Genomic DNA, 22,223 nt, shown 5'->3' on the forward strand with positions numbered 1-22,223 from the left:
TTAAAACTGCAAATTCCACAGTAATAGAGCATATGACATGCATCTTCCATTCTGAATGTAACCCAGATGTATTAATTTGATTGTTAACTTCGAAATGAATTCCAAATTACGAAAAGAAATTTCTTCAGAATAATCAAGTTGCAGTTAGTATTCGAGTATTTACGTTTAAACTACTAAAGTGAATCATTATGATTGATAATTGTTGTTATTTGGCATGAAATTATGTTCTGTTTTACGATTAAGAGAATAATGTTTAATGGTCATGTTACAAAAATGGGAAATATGTAGTTCACTAAAAATAAACAGCTGCGCCATGAGTGCATGATACGAACGTCGCATTTTTAACGAATAAAGTTCAATAACTTCTCAATGTCATATCAGAAATTTGTGAAAAACTAAAGGGAGGTTATCTTCATTGATATAAACCAGTCACCAAAGTTTAATGAAAACTGCTAAAAGCACTTTAAAGGTATTGTCCGAAAACTAGAAAATCACCACTTTTTTATGAATAAAAATGGGGAATGTGTCCATGGGACACAGATGATGCCCCCGCTTGCATATCATATAAAGTTATAAATGGACATAACTGAAGAACGGTAAAAGTGATGCTACCCAAATTTGTTATTTTTTTGTTTTGTAGTAATAAGCATTGTGTATAAGTTTCATAAAATTTGGTTGAGGCAAACTTAGGTTAGCAATTTTTACATTTGTAAAGGGCATAACTCTAGAAAGGTAAAAGTGACACCACCCAAATTCAACTTGATCTGTGTTTTGTGGTAATAAGCATTGTGTCTATGAACCCCAAAAATAAAATTTGAACCCCCCCCCCCCCCCCCCTCAAAATTTTTTTTTGAAATTTTGAAGATTATTTTCTTTTCAGGAAAAATGTACAATTTCAGAGAGTTCCATAAACTTTAACACAAGTTATTGGTTATTGTCTGGAAACTAGAATAAACTGCTTCGCTGAGCACAGCTGGATATGCCCACAGAGGTCCAACCCTGAACTGTAGGGGCAAAAATGGACACAATATTCAAGCTTGATACAGGTCTGAATTTGGATTGTATCAAATATTTGACATATTATAGGTTTTTGAATAAATGTAGTCAAAGAACTTGAAATTGGTTATATGAATTGAATTTATATTCAATTAAAGATTTCTTGCTGTTGTGCAATACACTGTGCTGTTGCGCAATACTTAGTAAATCTGTTGTCAGACTATAAACAATTAAAGTTCAATTTATTCTCAATGTCATATTAGAAATTTATGAAAATGTAATGGGAGCTTACATCAATAGATATAAACAATTCACCAAAGTTTCATGAGAATTGCTGACAGCATTTTAGAGTTATTGTCTGAAAACTGGAAAATCCCCCCTTTTTTAATGAATAAAACCCCATAACTCAGAAATGTAAAATGTAAAATTTATAAAATTCTAAACAGAGCTTACATCAATAGATATAAACAATTCACCAAAGTTTCATAAGAACTGCTGAAAGCATTTTTGATTTTTTGTCTGAAAACTGGAAAATCCCCTTTTTTTATGAATAAAACCCTGTAACTCGGAAACGAAAAATCTAAAATATATAAAAAACAAAAGGGAGCTCATGTCAATAGATATAAACAATTCACCACAATTCCTTGCAAGTTGGTGAAAGCATTTTTGAGTTATTGTGCGAAAACTGGAAAATCCCCCTTTTTTTAATGAATAAAACCACATAACTCTGAAACGTAAAATCTAAAATTTATAAAAAACGAAAGGGAGCTCACGTCAATAGATATAAACAATTTACCAAAGTTTTATGCAAATTGGTTAAAGCGTTTTTGAGTTAATGTCCGACATGTTGACAACGGACGGACAGAGGTATTCCATAATACGTCCCGTAAACGGGCGTATAAAAATGCTTGTTTTTGGCCCCTTTTTTGCCCCTAATTTCTAAACGTTTGGGGCAATTACCCCAAACTCAAACCCAGCCTTCCCTTTGAGGTATGGAACCTTGTAGTACAACTTCAGAGAGATCCATACACTTAAACACAAGTTATTGTCTGGAAACTAGAAAAATACTTGTTTTTGGCCCCTTTTTTGCCCCTAATTCCTGAACGTTTAAGGCAATTTACCCCAAATTCAATCCCAGACTTCCCTTTGTGATATGGAACCTTGTGTTACAATGTCAGAGAGATCCATACACTTACACACAAGTTATTGTCTGGAAACTAGTAAAATGCTTGTTTTTGGTCCCTTTTTAGCCCTAAATTCCTAAACTGTTGGCCCCATAACCCCCAAGATGAATCCCAACCTTCTACTTGTGGTATTTAACATTGTGGTACAAATTCAGAGCAATCAAAATACTTATACACAAGTTATTATCCTGAAACTAGAAAAATGCTTGTTTTGGGCCCCTTTTAGGCCCCTAATTCCTAAACAGTTGGGACCATCATCCCCAAAATCAATCCCAACCTTCCTTTTGTGGTATTGAACCTTCTTAAAAAATTTCATAGAGATGCATTCACTTAAACTAAAGTTATTGTCCGGAAACCAATGTGTCTTTGGACGATGACACAGACGACGACATCATACCATTATACGATCCCAAAAATTTTTTTGCAGCCGTATAAAAAAGTGCAACCAAAAAATCCATACTTTTCATGGCAAAGGAAAAATAATGAGTATTTACCTCGTCACTCTTACATATAGCTCTGTATGCTACAATCACTATCAGCTTGAACCAGTATACATGCAGTATAAGTAGAACCAGCAACATTGCATTGAAAACGTATAATGACGGGTAAATTCCAACAATAGACTTGCACTCAAACCAAGATGTCTTTAACACCCTATAAAAATAGATCAATAAAAATAGTCTTTAACAGCATAAACATGATAAATTCAAAATAAGCATAGCATGCTTAAAGCAATATATCTTAAATAAGGTCAAAGACAAAAGTCAAGGTCATATTCTCAATTTTGTCCATTGTTTGTATGTGCATCTCCTCTTAAACTATAAAAGCTAGATAAAAAAGAACTAATGCAAAATGTTTAGGTTTTTGAGAGGAAGAAATGGTACATTCTGTCCAAAGCTATCGGATGACATCTTATTTGAGTTATTGCACCTGAAATGTTTAAAGAGGTAGGCCCGGTAAGACCCCTTCTTGGCCCCGAAATATAGCATTTTTACAAATTTGTTGAAATGTAAACTTTTATCTATTCATTGGAAAGTAGAATACTTTAGCTCCATAAATATGAACTGTTTTTGACAAAACAATGCACATGCATCAGGTACTAGCACCATAAATTCATGCAAAATTACTGAAATCTTCACAAATTTAGCATTTGTGCTTATTTTAAGACAGTTTTTGTCTAAAATGGAAGTGGCCACATTTGTGTTCAGTCTTAATATTCAAATATATGTTGTATTTGAAGATAATACATAACATATATAAAGGTTGAGACTGAACACGAATGTGGCCACTTACATTTTAGACAAAAACCATCTGAAAAGTGACATTTTATGGCATATTTGATAGATTTTTCATATTTAAGCTTGAATTAGAGCATCTTTACAGTTCAAATCTTTTACATAAACTAATTGAATCGACTGAAGTAGACATTTAAGTGTTTAAAAAATATCAAAAATCTAATCTAAAACAGACGGTCAAAGGTATACCATAATACGTCCCGTAAACGGGCTTATAAAAATAGTTGATCGGCACTGATTTCTGAACTTGTCTGAGACTTGTGAGATTGCTGACAAGACAGATGCCTTGTATTTTTATGTCCCCCAAACTTGTCACGTAGGAGACAAAAACAGAAGTTCTTCATAAAAAATAATTTTTTAACAAAACCTAAGTTTTCACCACAATTTTGATTGATTTGGAATGCATATTGTACCTATGCATCAAATTTTTTGAAATCCTTACACAAAAAAATGTTTCTCAAAATTTGTGATGGGACCTTCCTTTTAAAGGTATAAACACTGTGAAATTTGGTGGAGCAATCTTGACTGAATCCACAACAAAGAAGTGCTGACAGACAGATGGTGGAGGTAATCTTGACTTAATGTACAAGATAGAAGTGCAAACTGACAGATAGACGGACAGACAGAGTGATCACAATAGAGCACCCACAGACTAGTCAATGGGGATCTTATAATGCAGTAAAAGGAAATCAGAGAGAATTTCCAAAGGCTATTAACTTACTTGAAAGGGTATATAACTTACTTGAAAGGGTATATAACTAATCTTGTGACAAACCAAACTATACCCATGATGGCAAAACCAGCATCACATATTTTCTGGAATCCAGCATACTTTGCACACTTTGCACCCTGAAAATATATAAATTTAACTTTATTCTCCTAGGGCCTGTATTGTCAATGTTACATTAAATATTTACTTAAGTAGTTAGGAATTAAAACATATGGATTGCTAATTCAGAAAAAATTACATTTAATAATGCAAAAGTTGTACACATGCGAGATTTAAAAAAAAAAACAATATGAATTCAGGAAACCCTGCATACCAATGATATCATAATTTAAAATATTCTGTTTAATTATTGCAAAACTCATCATTAATAAAATTAAATTATTTTATAGAAGCAATTTTAGGTGGGTATGTTCCTCAAATTTGGAAAATGATCCCAATCAAAGGTTCATGCCAACCTGTTTTAATTATTTGGCACTTATGTATTATGTGTCCAGCCTTACATCAGAAAAAGTGTTATTCTTAAGACTTTATCAATTCTCTAGGTTGACCAAAAAAACTAATATTTCCAAAGGTCCCAAAGAAAGACTACAATCTATATTTAGAAACATCCTCACCACAAAAATATTCAAAAAATATAAGACATTAATAGTTATGCAAGAAAATTAACAATAAAACAAATCTGATAAAAATTTTATTCATTCTTGTAGATGCCAATTTCTTGAGTATTGATTCTGATTGTACTTTAAGGTACAAGACAACTCAGCCTGTCTACAAGATAGAAAACTTTGATCCTCTAGGAAAAAAGAAGAGTCAGCAAACTCAAAACAAAAAAGGTTGATCAACCATGGTCTTAAGGAGAGATCAAGTGATTAAATTGGTCTTTTTTTTCTAAGACAAGGCAAGTTGTCTAAAATTCCTTTTAAATGTAATCAACCAATGCATTCTTCCAAATTTCATTAAAAACATTTGGCTACAGGAGAAATATGGAACATTTGTTTTAATAATTGTTGGAAACATGAAAAAAATGAATGCAAATAAATAGGGGGAAACATCAAAACATGTGATTTGGGGTAAGTTAAATAAAGGATAGTTGTTTCAGGCTGATCTAACCATTTGTTGTCCTTTTTTAAAATCAATTCACATCCATCTGAGGAATACTTGCTGTTTCCTATTATAAAACACAAAATAAGTTTCTGTAATAGCCTTTGAACACAGAAACTAGGACCTGCAGTACAGGTCATAACCTCTCACAAATTTATACACCCTCTCCTTCATTTGTATAGATGTGACAAACTCCATGTTTATCTGTGTAAACCACATTTTTTCAGATAAAAGAATATAATAAAATTATGCACGACTTTATGTAAGAAATATTTTATAAGAAAGTTCTATAGCTATAAGGTAATTGTAAGAAGTGTTATGCAAAAGAAGATGTTATAGTGGAAATCATTATAGACACAGAATGTATCTCCTTATTTGAATAAGAATCAAGTATTATATTATCCAGAATAGAACTTAAAAGCAAACTTACCTCTAACCAAAAGTCTACTGCATCATGTATCACTAAAACTAGAGTTCCAACTCGTGTAAAATTTAAACTCCAAGAAAAAGTCAGTAAAAATATTGTAGCTAGATGGTGAAAAAACATTTCCCAAAAATCCTGAAATAACAAATGAAATTATAACCAATATACAAGTGATATTTCAATTATTGAATGACTGAGTGAAATCAAACGCATTGGCAAGCAATTAAAAGCATTAATACATAACAAATCTTTTACAAATTTATTACGCAGTGTCTTATTTTTTTTTTAGGAGATATGTATCCAGGCCAATTAAAAAGTAAAAGATGTGGCATTTGCAGTAATGAGTTAAGAATTGAACAACACAATCAATCAAACATATATCATGATAAACAGAAGTTCAAATCCCATTCTTAATCATTCCCAGTCTAGACATGTTGTCAATGTACTCCTCAGATATCAACAGGCTGTTCCATCAAAAAAACCATGTACCCAGGAAAGGCACTTTAAAAATGGGGTAACCATAGTGGCAATCAGTTTTTATTGGTGGATGAAGCCAGATTGACCCAAGAGAACCAGCAACCTTCAGCAGAATAAAATGCTCCCCTGGGGCGCAGCTTGATACGACCGCAGAGGTCGAACCCTGAACAGTTGGGGCAAGTATGGACACAACATTCAAGCTTGATACTGCACTGAATTTGGATTGTAATTAAATATTTGACACAGCATAAAGAACTTAAAAATTTTCACATGTGATGGACTGTGAAACTCAGACCAGGAGGTTTTTAATCGACATAAATTTTGTTGTAAATGTAACCGTGTGCTGTAAAAATGGTCTTTTAAAGTGTGTTTTCTTCAACTTTCCATCCAATTTATTATGTTTATAGTACCCTTGTACTTATAAAGTTTCTCCATCTTTATGTTCTACATGTTCAATCTAACATTGTTTTTTTTTTCAGTATGTTCTTTAAATTTTTTACTTCATATTCTATAAAACAATCATTGCAACCAGAACATTTGTTTAACTATCTGCAAATAGTTTTTATTTGCATACTCAGAAAATCATTCTAACTGTATAACAAGGGTCATAGTTATTATATAAATTTCAATTTAAGCCTTGAAAGGAAGTATAGAATCCTCAAATAATTTTCAAATTATTATTTTTTTATTTGTCCTAAGACATTTAAAATCATTTAATTACCATCCTTTTATGATTATTTGTTCAATTTATATTTTATTTATATTCTTTTAAAAATTTTCATTATTAAAAGGAAAGTAACTTAAAACAGGATATATAAATCAAGGGAAGTAACCCAATAAATACACAGTTTTTGTTACACAACGGCAGTTAGCCTGAGGTAAAAATCGTTGATTACCAGTATGTTTGACACCCAAGCTGACAAGTGAAGCCATATAATTATGCATGTTTACTTAATTGATTTACAGGTAAAATATAACTTCAGGTAATGTCAGTTACACCAGATGCCTGAGATATGTTGGGCAGAAATTTTTCATTCATAAAAAATTTCATACAAAGGATTTTTTCCTCTTCAACGGGAGGAGACCCCTGAAAACGGGATTATTGTACTCCCGTTGGGAGGTTCACATGTATGCTATTCAAACCATATCATTATTATTTGCTTTTATATATAAATCAGAAATAACAAATTTAAAATGGAAAATTTTAAATAAAAAAAATGAAAACAAAATCCCCCCCCTAAATTTTTTTAACCCCCTTATGATTCATCACCTTCAAACTCAATCCCAGCTTTCCCTTTGTGGTATGGTACCTTGCAGTACAATTTCAGAGAGATCCATACACTTGAACACAAGTTATTGTCTGGAAACTAGAAAAATGCTTGTTTTTCGGCCCCTTTTTGGCCCGAAATTCCTAAACGTTTAGGGCAATTACCCCCAAACTCAAACCCAGCTTTCCCTTTGTGATATGGAACCTTGTAGTACAATTTCATAAAGATCCATACACTTACACACAAGTTATTGGATGGAAACTAGAAAAATGCTTGTTTTTTTGCCCTTTAATGGCCCCTAATTACTAAAATTTTGAGGGAATTACCCTCAAAATCAATCCCAGCCTTCCCTTTGTGGTATAGTACCTTGCAGTACAATTTCAGAGAGATCCATACACTTGAACACAAGTTATTGTCTGGAAACTAGAAAAATGCTTATTTTTGCCCCTTTTTGGCCCCTTATTCCTAAACTTTTTGGGCAATTACCCCCAAACTCAATTCCAGCTTTCCCTTTGTGATATGGAACCTTGTAGTACAATTTCATAAAAATCCATACACTTACAAACAAGTTATTGTCATGAAACTAGAAAAATGCTTGTTTCTTGCCCCTTTTTGGCCCCTAATTCCTAAAATTTGGAGGAAATTACCCCCAAAATCAATCCCAGTATTCCCTTTGTGATATGGAACCTTGTGATACAATGTCAGAGAGATCCATACACTTACACACAAGTTATTGTCATGAAACTAGAAAAATGCTTGTTTTTTGCCCCTTTTTGGCCCCTAATTCCTAAAATTTGGAGGCAATTACCCCCAAAATCAATCCCAGCATTCCCTTTGTGATATGAAACCTTGTGGTACAATGTCAGAGAGATCCATACACTTACACACAAGTTATGTCTGGAAGTTACAAAAATGCTTATTTTTGGCCCCTTTTTGGCCCTTAATTCCTTAACTGTTAGTACCATAACCCCCAAAATCAATCCCCACCTTCCTTTTGTGGTATTGAACCTTATGGTAAAATTTCATTGAGATCCATTCACTTAAACTAAAGTTAGAGTGCGAAAACTAATGTGTCTTCGGACGACGACGACGACAACGCCGGACGACGACGACGCCAACGTCATACCAATATACGACCACAAAATTTTTTTGCGGTCGTATAAAAACTGGCAAATGTAGTCAATTAAAATTTGATCAACATGTTTTGTGTATGGACATGCGATATGAGTTTTCTAACTCACTATTCACACATATATATAAAACACTAGGATGTTATAAAGTTACTGATATAAATATCAAAGACAGCTGTGTAGCTGTATGTATGTCTGATAAAATGAATGAATACTTACTTTTCTCTTTATATCAAAAAACTGTGAAAACAGTAATGACCAGTAAAAGGACATCTCTATTTGATAATACCAAAATATTCCAGAAGACAGGTACTGAAATGTAAATTTATTATGGTTGACTACACTTGATATTAACAACAATTCTACAAAGTTTGAAAGTTTTCTGTCAAATCTTCCTAGAAGAGTCTTTTTTACAAGGTGTCGTTGTGGTGCACTAGTAACAAGATTGCTTGTGATGCTGTGCTAACCACACACCTAATCGTAATTCAGAGTATCAGAAAACAGGAAGTAGGTTTCTGATAGAGTCGTAAAAGAGCTCACTCCATACAATTCATCACTGCGAAGCTGCTGACTAAATATGAAGTCATTTTGTTCAGTATTACTTGAGAACAGTGTGAAAAGAAATTTAAGTTCATTCAACATACTGTAAAATTTCTCCGATATAAAATCGACAAACAGAAAGTAGGTGTCTGACTGATCTGAAAAAATGGTCACAGGTTACACCTGATTACTGTCCAGCTGCTGAACAAATATGAAGTCATATTCCGGACAATAGTAATCTGATAAAAGTGTGATAGAAATATTTGTTAGACAAAGTGAATGCCATTAGAGTGCACATGGGAGTATAAAATGATCAAATTACAGCACGTAACTCATGCAAGAAATTGTCAAAAATCAAAATAAGGATATATATATGACCTTTGCATTACCAAACATTGTTCGTTTGACTTTGAAAATACTCATATATTTATTCTCTACAAAATTCACTATAACATATATTTGTTAATAGGTAAAACATCAAACATTTTTTATTTCTTATTTTAAGACATGGTTTCTAAGTAAGGAGTAGAAGATACGACTTTTTCTAAAAAAAACTTACATGATAAGGATATCCTTTCCAGCAATAAGTAGAATCTGCAAACCATTCTTTCTGGAAAATATCATCAAATTTGTACATGAGTGTCCCCATTTTTTATAACAAATTTTATTAATAAATTGCTTGCTATGGCCATTGATAGAATCTAAATATTGTACTGATCACTTCACTTTATTGTGGGTACTCACAAAATACAGCTGGAGAATAGTTTGAAATACATGCTTAGTCAACTAGACAGTGCCTATTGAGACTGTATAGCACTGAAAGACATGAAAATTGATATGGCATTTATTCTTGTAATACATGTTCATATCTGAGACTATTTATTTCTCATTAGTTGTTTCATGAACCTGTTGTTTTGAGGAGTTTAATGTCATACTTACATCCCATAAAACCCATATTCCATACATAAAGATACTGAAATAGAAGGTAAACCTCCATCTGCAAGAGAAATATATGAAAATATCAATATAAAGTAACAAATGGTTGCTGTCTCCCGCATTTGTTTTTCGTTTATTGTTTTAAGCATAAATCAGGCAGCTGATTAACTCTTAAACTGTATCAGATTTTGTCACACTGAGATTTTTTTAGCTTACTTTATGGAATTGGTTTTGCTCATTGCTGAAGGCTGTACAGTGACCCAGACTTCTCAAAATCTTTATTAGCCTAGTGGTTCTCAAGACTATGAACCAAGTGAACATTTGTTGGTTTGTTTTTGCAGAAATGTTTTTGCTATCACTTATTTCCATACATGTTAACGTTAATATAAATAAGATAAAGACAAATTTGCACAATAACTATATGGTTCCATTTCAAATATTGATATACAATGCATTGTAATCAGGAGCTATACTAAATACTAGACAGCCTAAAAAAAGAATAAAACCACAACAAACTTTTGTTAGACATCAGGACCACCTCTACACTCCAAATTGGTGAATGTATATTTGGTGGTCAGAATCAACAGGACAGACAGTCTTCAAGAACACTGAGTGACCTATAGTTGTTTACATCAATTTTATTTGGTCTCTGAAGGATACTTGTCTCATTGGCAATCATACCACATCTCCATATTTTTATAAATATATAAATGCATATGGTCTGGGGACATAAGGTAAATATACTTGTCAAATTTTTTAAATGTTTGCTGACTGCTAAATGCATCTTTTTCTGTTTTTGCTTTTTACTGTCTAAAGAGTTAAAAATTTAGCAAAAACATTAGAGACAAATGTATTTATATTTTACAACAACTGTACTTATTGCTCCAATTTTTTCCCCCGCATTTTCATTTTGTCTGCACTGTAGATATGTAAATACAATTATTGTTACAAAAATATAGAAATAAGGAGACGTGGTAGGATTGCAAATGAAACAACTATCCACCTAATAACGTGGATATCCTTCAACAAGAGAAAAATGCCATACCTTATAGTCAGCTATAACAGGCCATGACATGAAAAATGTTAAAAAAAAAAAATAAATAAATAAAGCTTTTATAGCTTACTATGCAGTATGAGTTTTGCTCATTATAGAAGGTCTGCTGTGACCTTTAGTTGTTAAATTCGACATATTTGGTCTCTAGTGGAGAGTTGTCTCATTGGCAATTACATTACAATTTAGGCCACACCAAATTAATTTCTAGTTCTTCGGACTCTTTCCTTAAATAAACTGTTGACACAGAGATATGTCTCACCTGTCGACATAAAATTCAGAAAAAGACAATCTGATGGACAGCAACAGTGCTGATTAATTCAAAGTTGCTGGACCAACTAGTGGGTAAGATCTCGAAATGGTTGATAAACTGAGATGTACAAACAGCAATCTAACTTGAACAATGGCCTAGGGGGCAGGGTCCCAAAATAGTTGTCAAACTGATATGTACTGATAGCAATGCAACTTCACACAAAATATCATTGATTTGTCACCAGTACCTATCAATCTAACTTAAGCAGAAAACTTATCTTTTAAAATTGTTAATTAATTCAAAGTCACCTGACCATGGCCTAGGGGGCAGGGCCTCAAAATAGTCGTCAAACTGATATATACTGATAGTAATGCAACTTCATACAAAATATCATTGAGTTAATACAAGAAATTCCTATCAAACTAACTTAAGCATAAAACTTAACATTGAAAATGGCTAATAAAATCAGTCACTGGACCATGGCCTTAGGGGCAGGGCCTCAAAATTGTCATCAAACTGATATGTATTGATAGTAATGCATCTTCATATAAAATATCTTTGATCTATCACAAGTTGTTTCTATCAAACTTACTTAAGCAGAAAACTGAACAATTGTTGACGCCGTCATAGCAGCCGTAGCCGGAAAAGCAATCCCTATGTGTTGCTTTCCGCAACTTTTGTCGCAGGCGAGACAAAAAGGGTAGCGAGCGAGAGAAAAAATTTTTTTTTTCAAAGTTTGATTTTTGGCAGGCGAAAGAATTTTTTACTAGCGAGCAATATTATTTTTGAAATATAAAAAAAATAAAATCTATGAAAAGCATTTTATGCAAGCTAGCGATCAGAAATTAACATAAATTTGGTGCTTCATGTTTTTATATATCTCAAATCCTAGTTCTTATATTACCCTTCTTTGCTTCTCAATTTGTTCTCAGACACCCTGTTGAATCTTTTCACAACATTTCCAGTACAAAAATGGTAAACTAGTAGCCGGCTCAAATAAAGATCCTGCTGAACATGAAATAGTACAACAGCTTTGAACAGGTAGACATCCATGTTTGATGTAAGTGAAAATTGATGCATTATGAAAATAAGGAGATGCAGTATGATTCCCAATGAGACAACTATCCACCAAAGATCAAAATAAATGGATATATGCAATTATAGGCAACCGTATAGCCTTCAACAATGAGAAAACCCATAACGTATAGTCGGCTATAAAAGGCCCTGACATGCAAAATATGAAACAATTCAATCGGACCGTCTATAATTACTCAGACACAGTATTACAAGAGGATTTAAACTATTCAAATGATCATAAAAGAGAGGCGAAAGATACCAAAGGACATTCAAACTCTTTTTTTTAAACTTATAAATTATTAAATGATATATTATACATGACAGTATCATTAACATGTTGCTGAATTTCCAAAACATGATATATTTATAATAAACAGCTGCGCCAAGAGCGCATATATGCCCGTTGCTTTTTCAAAGAATAAAGTTCCATTACTCCTCAATGTCATATCAGAAATTCATAAAAAAACTAAAGGGAAGTTATTTTAATAGATATAAACCAGTAATTAAAGTTTCATGAAAACTGCTCGAAGCACTTTTGAGCTATTGTCTTAAAACTGGAAAATCCCCCCCTTTTTATGAATAAAATCCCATAACTCGGAAACGTAAAATCTAAAATTTATAAAATCGTAAGGGAGCTTACATCAATAGATATAAACAATTCATCAAAGTTTCATGAAAACTGCTCAAAGCATTTTTGATTTATTGTCTGAAAACTGGAAAATCCCCCTTTTTTAATGAATAAAACCCTATTACTGGGGAACATAAAATCTAAAACTTATAAAAATAGAAAGGCAGCTCATGTCAATAGATATAAACAATTCACCACAGTTTCATGCAAATTGGTTAAAACATTTTTTGAGTTATTGTACGACATGTTGAGGATGGACAGACAGATGAACGGACGGACAGACAGACGGACAGAGTGCAAACCTAAAGTCCCCTTCGACTTCCTAGGTAGGGGACTTATTAATTGCATGACATTGGGTGAAATGCATGGATCTAAAGAATGTTCGTGAACCTCACTGCACTATATTGTTTTAACTATCAAAAGGAGTGCTAAAACCTGGAAGATTTAGAGATTAAGTCAGTACCAAAAGGGTTTTAATTGCATTTTATGCAATCTTTACTCCAACAATTCATATCCACTGTTAGCTCAAAAAATATAATAAAACTGGAGGTCAAAACAGAATTTATGTTAAAAAGATTCTGTGTTAGTATCATTGAATTGTAATTAGTGGTTTAGAATGAGATATGGATACATAACGCCTACCAAAAATTGTAGAAAAAGGCAAAATCAATGTTAACTATGCATGGTAAATCCTAAACAAGAGGCTGTCGAGTGACAGCAAACCGGATTTTCCTGCAGAGGTCAAACCCTGAACAGTTGAGCAAGCATGGACACAACATTTAAGCATTAAAACAGCTCTGAATTTGGATTGTGATTGAATATTTAAAATAGATTATTATCTAATTAATAATGAAAATGATATTTGCAAATCTGAATCATGTAAAAATTAAACATTAACACATACAACAAAAATAAAATACCACATAACAACTGTGACATCTACCTTCATAACACACATGACTTAAAGAAAATAGTTATAAAGAAATTTTGACAACTAATGACTAAAATTAATTGAACAGAATCCATATACATGTACTTAATTTATCATTACTGGTTCAACTTCATGGAATAAGTTTGAGTTATTTCCCTTTGAACAGAAATATGGTTTAACTCTTTATCTACCACTGACGGATATCTACGCGGTTTTTATCATCGTTCTGTCCGCAGTGCAGTGACTGATAAATCCGCTTGCATAATCAAGTGTGTATTCGCAGTGACTGATAGATCCGCTGTAAACATACACTTGCGCAGTCCCAGTGACGGATATTTCCGTAAAATATACCACTGTTAAAACCCTTTAGATTGGACAAAACTGTTGGGGAATCCCGAAATGAACCAATTGCAATGAAATTCGGTTTTACAAATGAATAATCTTTCAACTTGTACATTCCTTTTCTATAAATTGTGTGTGTTTACATTTAATTATGATGAAATTTACACTTGTTTGGAATGCGATTAAAACAATGGCGGATGAATGGGCTTCTTATTCAAATCGGATAGCGAAAGTGAAGAATTTGAAGGATTTATGCAATTAGAAAGCAAAATTGGAAGTATAGGAATGGATAGTTTAGTTTGTCGGAACAAGATTGCGAGTCTCCAGAGGATGAACCAAACATGGACAAATACTTTGAAATTGTTTACGTCCGTTTACGGCAGCTTTCAAGCTTGATAAGGAAATGAAACAAATTGATTTGGTATTTGTTTCATTTTTAAATTAATATACAATAAAAACTGATTAATTAAATATTTAATCAGAGTACTCATAACACAGCCTTAACAATTTGTGAAAAATTCTCTCACTGCAAATTATCTCTGGTAGTTAACCTACAATTCAGCTGCAGTAGTTAACTAATCAGCAGTGTGTAGTAGTGAACTGTAAAGGTACCTGTGGTAGATAAGAAGATAACTAATAAAGCAAACATAGTTCTCTAAAATTAGATATGATTTAACTCTCTAAAATTAGATATGATGTTACACAATGTATATCTATTTTCAAATTATAATCAAATATAATTAATAGTTCCAAATATTTTTTCTTTCATTTGCTACAAAGTAATACAGATCTGCAACTTATCTAACAATGTCAACAACATTATCTTCACAATGTTATGTAATGAAATATATCCTTTAATAAAATTAGATTATTATCTAATTAAAGGAGTTAACTTCATAAAAAAAAATCATATATATAGCATTCAGAAAATTAGCTTATACAGAATAACAAACAAATCTACCACAAAATTCTTCAAACAATTTACCAAAGAAAAGAAAAAAAATCCAAAATGTCATTTATCATTAATACAATGTCTTTTAAAAATCTTTTAAAAAATGAGTTATTTCCCTTTGTACAGAAATGGAATAATTCATCAAAAATTGAGTTCTTGGGAAAGGGCTATAACTCAACAACAAGAAAAGCTGCAATCATGAAAATTGAACTTGACCTTCCTTTAGTCACAGGAAACAACATATCTAAATTTGAAAAAAATTTCGTCAAAGTGTTTTCATGTTAATGAACGGACACTATTTGGCAGCTGCCCGCCTGCCCGCCGTACATCCCCAAATCAATAACCGATTTTTCCTTCGAAAATCCGGTTAAATATAATGGGAGAAAAATTAACTAGAGGCTCCATGCAGCCAAAATCACTCAAATGGTATCTATACATAAAACTGACATATGTCTCTGTAAGATGTTAATCAAAATTGTTCAAACTGAATCTAAGAATGCCTTTGGGGTCAGTTACTTTAACCCATACATCAGAACCACATGAAGATCCTTTCAAACAATATTCCATTCATCAATCCTAATACATGTGTAAGTTTGCAGATATATAGTTTTTCAAAATGTTAGCTGGTTGTCTCAGAGAATATTATTTTTGAAAGTGCCCATTTAAAATCCAGGATTGCCAATCTCACTTACCAGTACTTGGAATACAACAGGCCTGCTCCCTAAAACCTTTATTTTAATTTGATCCTTATCTACCAGATGCATCTGAACCTAAACCTGACTAGAAGAGATATCTTAAGTTTGTAGATGACTCACAACCAGTTATTTGAAATGCAAGGCATCGCTGATATATAACAACTTACGCTGCCTCTGTGAAGCGACACATCATACTGGGACGGTCTTGATTTCTTCGAACACGAAACCATCTTTCTATCTGTCTTACTGACAAATCTGTTTGTTTAGATAATTGCTGAAAGAAACAAACAATAATACAGAACTCTTAAACTATTATAAATTGATAAAGAGAAATCAAAAAGTCCACACACACTGAAATGTCTCACCTGCTTTACTGATAATGATTGAATTTTATGTTAAAAGTATAAGATCAATACTTTATTACAGATATCATATAACATTTATAAGCCTTTCCAATAATCCATGAAAATGTGGTCAAAGTTAGATAAACCCTTTCAGACTTAAACTTTGAAGTTAATTAATAACTCAGTCTCAGTTTTCTTAATACAGGAGGTATCAGACTGATTTGTACACCTTAACATCACTTTAAACATGGAATATGGCTGACCTATCAATTCAAGTATCTGAGAACAGAATAATAAAAAAAAATTAATGCTAACAAATGAACAATGAAAATTTAGGTCAAGGTTAGAAGACCCTGTCAGATTAACATATACATTTACATGTATAATTATGCAATGCACAAATTAGAGTTGATCTATTGCTTAAAGTTTAAGAGCAACAACTACTCTGATACTCAATTTATGGTTTCAGTCATATTACCAATTTTGTAGATCTTGTATTGATGATAATTTTTGCTCATAACAATTACAGTCAGCTCTCTAAAATAAGGTTCAAGATAAAAGGCAAAAAGGCATATATGTGTCCAAAATAAAATAGTCTTCTAAGAGCAATGACTCTGTAAGGCAATAAATGGTTTCAGTCATATTGGCATTTCTGTAAACCTAGTATTTCTGATCATTTTTTTGCTGTTTAACAATTTCTTTCTAGGTGTTATAGTTTCAAAATTATAGGCAAAAATGCAACAATTTGTAAAAAATCTTCATTTAGGGACAAATTGATATTGTATGCCTGGCTGCACATCTTCATTAGCCAAGGGTTATAATTCGATCACCTCATCTTCACCTTTAGCAGATAAATTTTTAACAATAAACAGCTGGGCCATGAGGGCATGATACGCCAGTCGCATTTTCAAAGAATAAAGTTCAATCACTTCTCAATGTCATGTCAGAAATGTATGACAATCAAAAGGGAGCTTTTGTAAATAGATTTAAACAATTCACCAAAGTTTCATGAGAACTGCTGAAAGCGTTTTTGAGGTATTGTCAGAAAACTGGAAAATCCCCCCTTTTTTAATGAATAAAACACCATAACTCGGAAATGTAAAATCTAAAATTTATAAAATTCGAAAGGGAGCTTACCTCAATAGATATAAACAATTCACCAAAGTTTCTTGAGAACTGCTAGACGCATTTTGGAGTTTTTGCCCGAAAACTGTAAACTGGCCCCTTTTTTAAATGAATAAAACCCCATAACTCAGAAACGTAAAATCTAAAATTTATGAAAATGGAAAGGGAGTTCATGTCAACAGATATAAACAATTCACCAAAATTTCTTGCAAATTGGTGAAAGTATTTTGGAGTTATTGTCCAAAACTGGAAAATCCCCCTTTTTTAATGAATAAAACCTCATAACTCGGAAACGTAAAATTGGAAATTTATAAAAAAAAAAGGGAGCTCACGTCAATAGATATATATAATTCACCAAAGTTTTATGCAAATTGGTTAAAGCGTTTTTGAGTTAATGTCCGACATGTTGACGACGGACGGACAGACGGATAACGGTATACCATAATACGTCCCGTAAACGAGCGTATAATAAGATGTGGTATGATTGTAAATGAGACGACTCTCCACCCATGACTAAATGACATAGGAGTTAACCGTCACCGTACAGCCTTCAACAATGAGCAAAACCCATACCACATTGTCAGCTATAAAAGGCCCCAAAATGACAAATGTAAATTAAAACAATTCAAACAAGAAAACTAATGGCCTGATTTATGTACACAACAATGAACAAAAAATCAGAATGAGTCAAAATTTCGGATCAATGAGTTGGTTGCAGTCGTAACTGGCTGAATCTAATCAATAAGTGCATTTAAAATGATCAGGTGTAAATGTAGAAAATGCAAATAAACAATTGCCATCTGCTGATTGTTCCAAAAGTCTTTAACCCCAAAATAAAGGGTGATTTTTAGTGACACTTTAAAAGTCAATCAATTGAACTTCTTCGGTATGCTCCTCATGCAAATAATGAAATGTCAACATACATATCATGCATATGAGGTTTCTGCGAACGAACAATCGAACGAACGAAGGAACGGATGTACAGACCGAAAAACATAATGCCCCTGTACTCTTGTAGGTGGGGCATAAAAAATGTGCTGTGAATTGTTAAGAATTATGTATTTGGAGTTGGCATGATTTCTATCTGTCCTAAAAGGCACAATACTGTATACACAAATTCTGACTTAGTCTTCAAAAGCTGAAGAGGGAGAACCATAGGGTAACCCTTGGCTATTAAAGATGGCCTGATTATGACTTTGAGATCAAAGATCAGCAATAAAGTGTGTTGAAGTATTATACTTTGTATTATGAATTAATACACCTTATCACTTCTTTTCCATTAAACATGTTAATGTAAGAAATGGAGCTAAAAAACTAAACAATGCCACTGAATCATGAGAATTGTGTCCAGTAACTTTCATCTTATCAGACTAATGGCACATGATGATATAAATGTCTCCAAGAGTGTCCAGTAACTTTCATCATATCAGGCTAATGGCACATGATGATATAAATGTCTCCAAGAGTGTCCAGTAACTTTCATCTTATCAGACTAATGGCACATGATGATATAAATGTCTCCAAGAGTGTCCAGTAACTTTCATCATATCAGGCTAATGGCACATGATATTATAAATGTCTCCAAGAGTGTCTAGTAACTTTCATCTTATCAGGCTAATGGCACATGATGATATAAATGTCTCCAAGAGTGTCCAGTAACTTTCATCTTATCAGGCTAATGGCACATGATGATATAAATGTCTCCAAGAGTGTCCAGTAACTTTCATCTTATCAGGCTAATGGCACATGATGATATAAATGTCTCCAAGAGTGTCCAGTAACTTTCATCTTATCAGGCTAATGGCACATGATATTATAAATGTCTCCAAGAGTGTCTAGTAACTTTCATCTTATCAGACTAATGGCACATGATATAAATGTCTCCAAGAGTGTCCCATTACTTTCATCTTATCAGACTAATGGCACATGATGATATAAATGTCTCCAAGAGTGTCCAGTAACTTTCATCTTATCAGGCTAATGGCACATGATGATATAAATGTCTCCAAGAGTGTCCAGTAACTTTCATCTTATCAGACTAATGGCACATGATGATATAAATGTCTCCAAGAGTGTCTAGTAACTTTCATCTTATCAGGCTAATGGCACATGATGATATAAATGTCTCCAAGAGTGTCCAGTAACTTTCATCTTATCAGGCTAATGGCACATGATGATATAAATGTCTCCAAGAGTGTCCAGTAACTTTCATCTTATCAGGCTAATGGCACATGATGATATAAATGTCTCCAAGAGTGTCCAGTAACTTTCATCTTATCAGGCTAATGGCACATGATGATATAAATGTCTCAAAGAAACATCTGCATACAAGATTAAAGGCAGCAGTCCTTTTGTGCCAATTGTTATTTTTGAAATGTATCATTTGCGCCAATATAGGGAATTCTATTGCACCAATTTACCTGTACACGTATTTATCATACATAAAAATCATAAATAAAATGTGGTACCTTTAAAAGTATACTAGTATACAATTTATGGAATAAATGGGACTAATATTGTTGCTTGAAAATCAATTGAAAGGAGAGCATAAAATTGCAAATTGCATAGAACATGAATAAATAATCTATCGATATGTTGTAACTCAAAATATGTACATAGATTAAAAGATAAACACATATTATGCAAATTGTTCACTGAAGGGAAAGGCATTTCATAAGCACTAAAATTATCTGTTTTATTCATCACATCCATCCATGTTTGCATTTTTGGACAATATCTTGAAATTTCAAGCCACTACCTTCATTCAATACCTTAGTACCTTTGAAGCAGCAGTTGGAAGTAGGCATATCTCATAAAAGGAAACAATTGCCATTCAAAAGTATTAGTATAAGATTGATTGATTGATTGATTGATTGATTGATTGATTGTTGGTTGCTTAATGTCCAGTGGCCAGAATTATACCAAAGTTGAACTAAGCCTTATATACATGATGTTTGTGCCATGTGCATGTGTCAAATTCCAGCCTGTAATATAATTATGAAGTCTGATTATAAAGTTTTATGTTTTAAAATGTGCTATTAAATGACTAAAATTACTTTAACTTTGCCAATGTAAACTGCTGGTCCAAAGCACAGATAAAGGAGAGAAGTCATTTTTTTAATTGGTGCAAATGATGCATTTCTGCAAATAAGTTGAGGTGAACTAAAAATATCACAAAATATTAAGGATTCATGTATGAACAAAAAATGAAACTTTAGAATCCATATATATAACGAGTGCTGCATGTTTGAGGGTGATATCAAAATAACCTAAGGAAACAACACATTTAAAGATTTTCTTCCGGTTGCAAAAAGAAAGAGATTAAGTTTTATCATTAAATACTGAATAGATAGTAAAACAAGGAAAGCCTTATATTATAAATGTAACCTGAATATATACAGAATAAAATAACAATGAAGCTTCATAAATCTTTTTCAGCTTGAAATACAATTTTTTTATGTTTTTATAGATGAAACCATTGTGCACATTTGGGAAATCTTTTTTAAATATTAGAATTATTCAAAATGAAAATGCATTTGTTCATTGAATTCAGAATTTCAATTCTGCCTATCTAACAAAACACAGCAACAAAAAAACAAAAGTGTGTACTTCTTAGCCTTCTGATTGTCATCAAGCATTAATAGGGGTCAATATTGAAGACAGTTGGCTAGTAAGAGACAAAAATGTAATTGAATTTTTAACAAAACAATCCTAGGTAACAAGATATTATTGTTTATGAAGGCAAGCTATTTCCTCAAGAGACTAATTAGTTTTTGTGGATACTTCTCACACAACAATTTAATATCTTTATTCAACAGCACTACTGTCAGCGAAAGCATGGTTCAAAGTGACTTGCATGTTGGACTCTCATTTTATGTATCCAATTAATAAATTTCTACCAGAAATTACAACCAGTACTACCTTAATGAAGAATAACACTTAAAAACATTCATTATTGTATGTGTCATTGTGTGGAAACTAAAATAACAAACAACTGTCAATGTAAAGCATTAAAGCTCAGAGATAAATTTCAATTATTTTGGTGTTTTATTACTGGTCAGCATGGTTTTTCTTATCTCCTTAACCTCAATATATATATAATTAGGATATCCCTACTTTGTACAGAGAAATTGGCCAGATGAGTTAAATAATACTTTATAGGGATAATCTCCTCTAGTTATCAAATTTATTCATGACACTTGAATAAACAAGACCAAATTTGTCTTCTTTTCCTAGTTAAGCTTGGTATTTAACCTTGAGCTTGGTATTTAACCTTGAGCTTGGTCAATAATTTAATTTTTGGAGCAAAAACATAAACACTTTTCATGGATTAATATCATCGACTGTATTTACCACAAACATTTGAAATTAAATGCATTAGTAAACCATGATTAGATATAATGTTTAAAAAATCATAAACAAATTCAGACCATATGTGCCATTCATAACATTTACTTTGTTTTAGTTGATATACATATACATATATTTGCACCCTCTTAAGGCTTAAACTTTAAATTTACAAACACTTCTTGTTTCAAGCCAAATTTGACTTATAGCAGAGGTACATTGGACAGACTGGTCTACTGGTCAAAAAAGAGATGTGACTTTGGGTGGAAGAAGATTCAGATGAAAATTTGTAGAATATTTTTTTTTGAGCTACTTAAATCTACCCTTCTCAACTCATCCAATATAAATATATTATGTACAGCAATTATATGTCTGCTTTGTCAAACATATTCTAACC

At 32.4% G+C, this 22,223-nt stretch overlaps 1 protein-coding gene across 1 annotated transcript in view; it reads right to left on the reverse strand.

Moving 5' to 3' along the window:
- The window catches only part of LOC127730687 (ceramide synthase 6-like), a 90,546-nt gene that overhangs the window by 33,762 nt on the left and 34,561 nt on the right, over nt 1-22,223 (reverse strand). Inside the window, exons 3-9 of the mRNA XM_052239211.1 lie at nt 16,178-16,284; nt 10,085-10,142; nt 9,705-9,755; nt 8,825-8,917; nt 5,737-5,865; nt 4,218-4,324; nt 2,675-2,834 (exon numbers count right to left, since the gene is read on the reverse strand). Coding sequence (XP_052095171.1) covers nt 2,675-2,834; nt 4,218-4,324; nt 5,737-5,865; nt 8,825-8,917; nt 9,705-9,755; nt 10,085-10,142; nt 16,178-16,284 — 705 coding nt within the window. The remainder of the gene's footprint in view (nt 1-2,674; nt 2,835-4,217; nt 4,325-5,736; nt 5,866-8,824; nt 8,918-9,704; nt 9,756-10,084; nt 10,143-16,177; nt 16,285-22,223) is intronic.

This window comes from Mytilus californianus, unplaced genomic scaffold, assembly GCF_021869535.1.
Source record: "Mytilus californianus isolate M0D057914Y unplaced genomic scaffold, xbMytCali1.0.p SCAF_2, whole genome shotgun sequence".
NCBI classification, from domain to species: domain Eukaryota; kingdom Metazoa; phylum Mollusca; class Bivalvia; order Mytilida; family Mytilidae; genus Mytilus; species Mytilus californianus.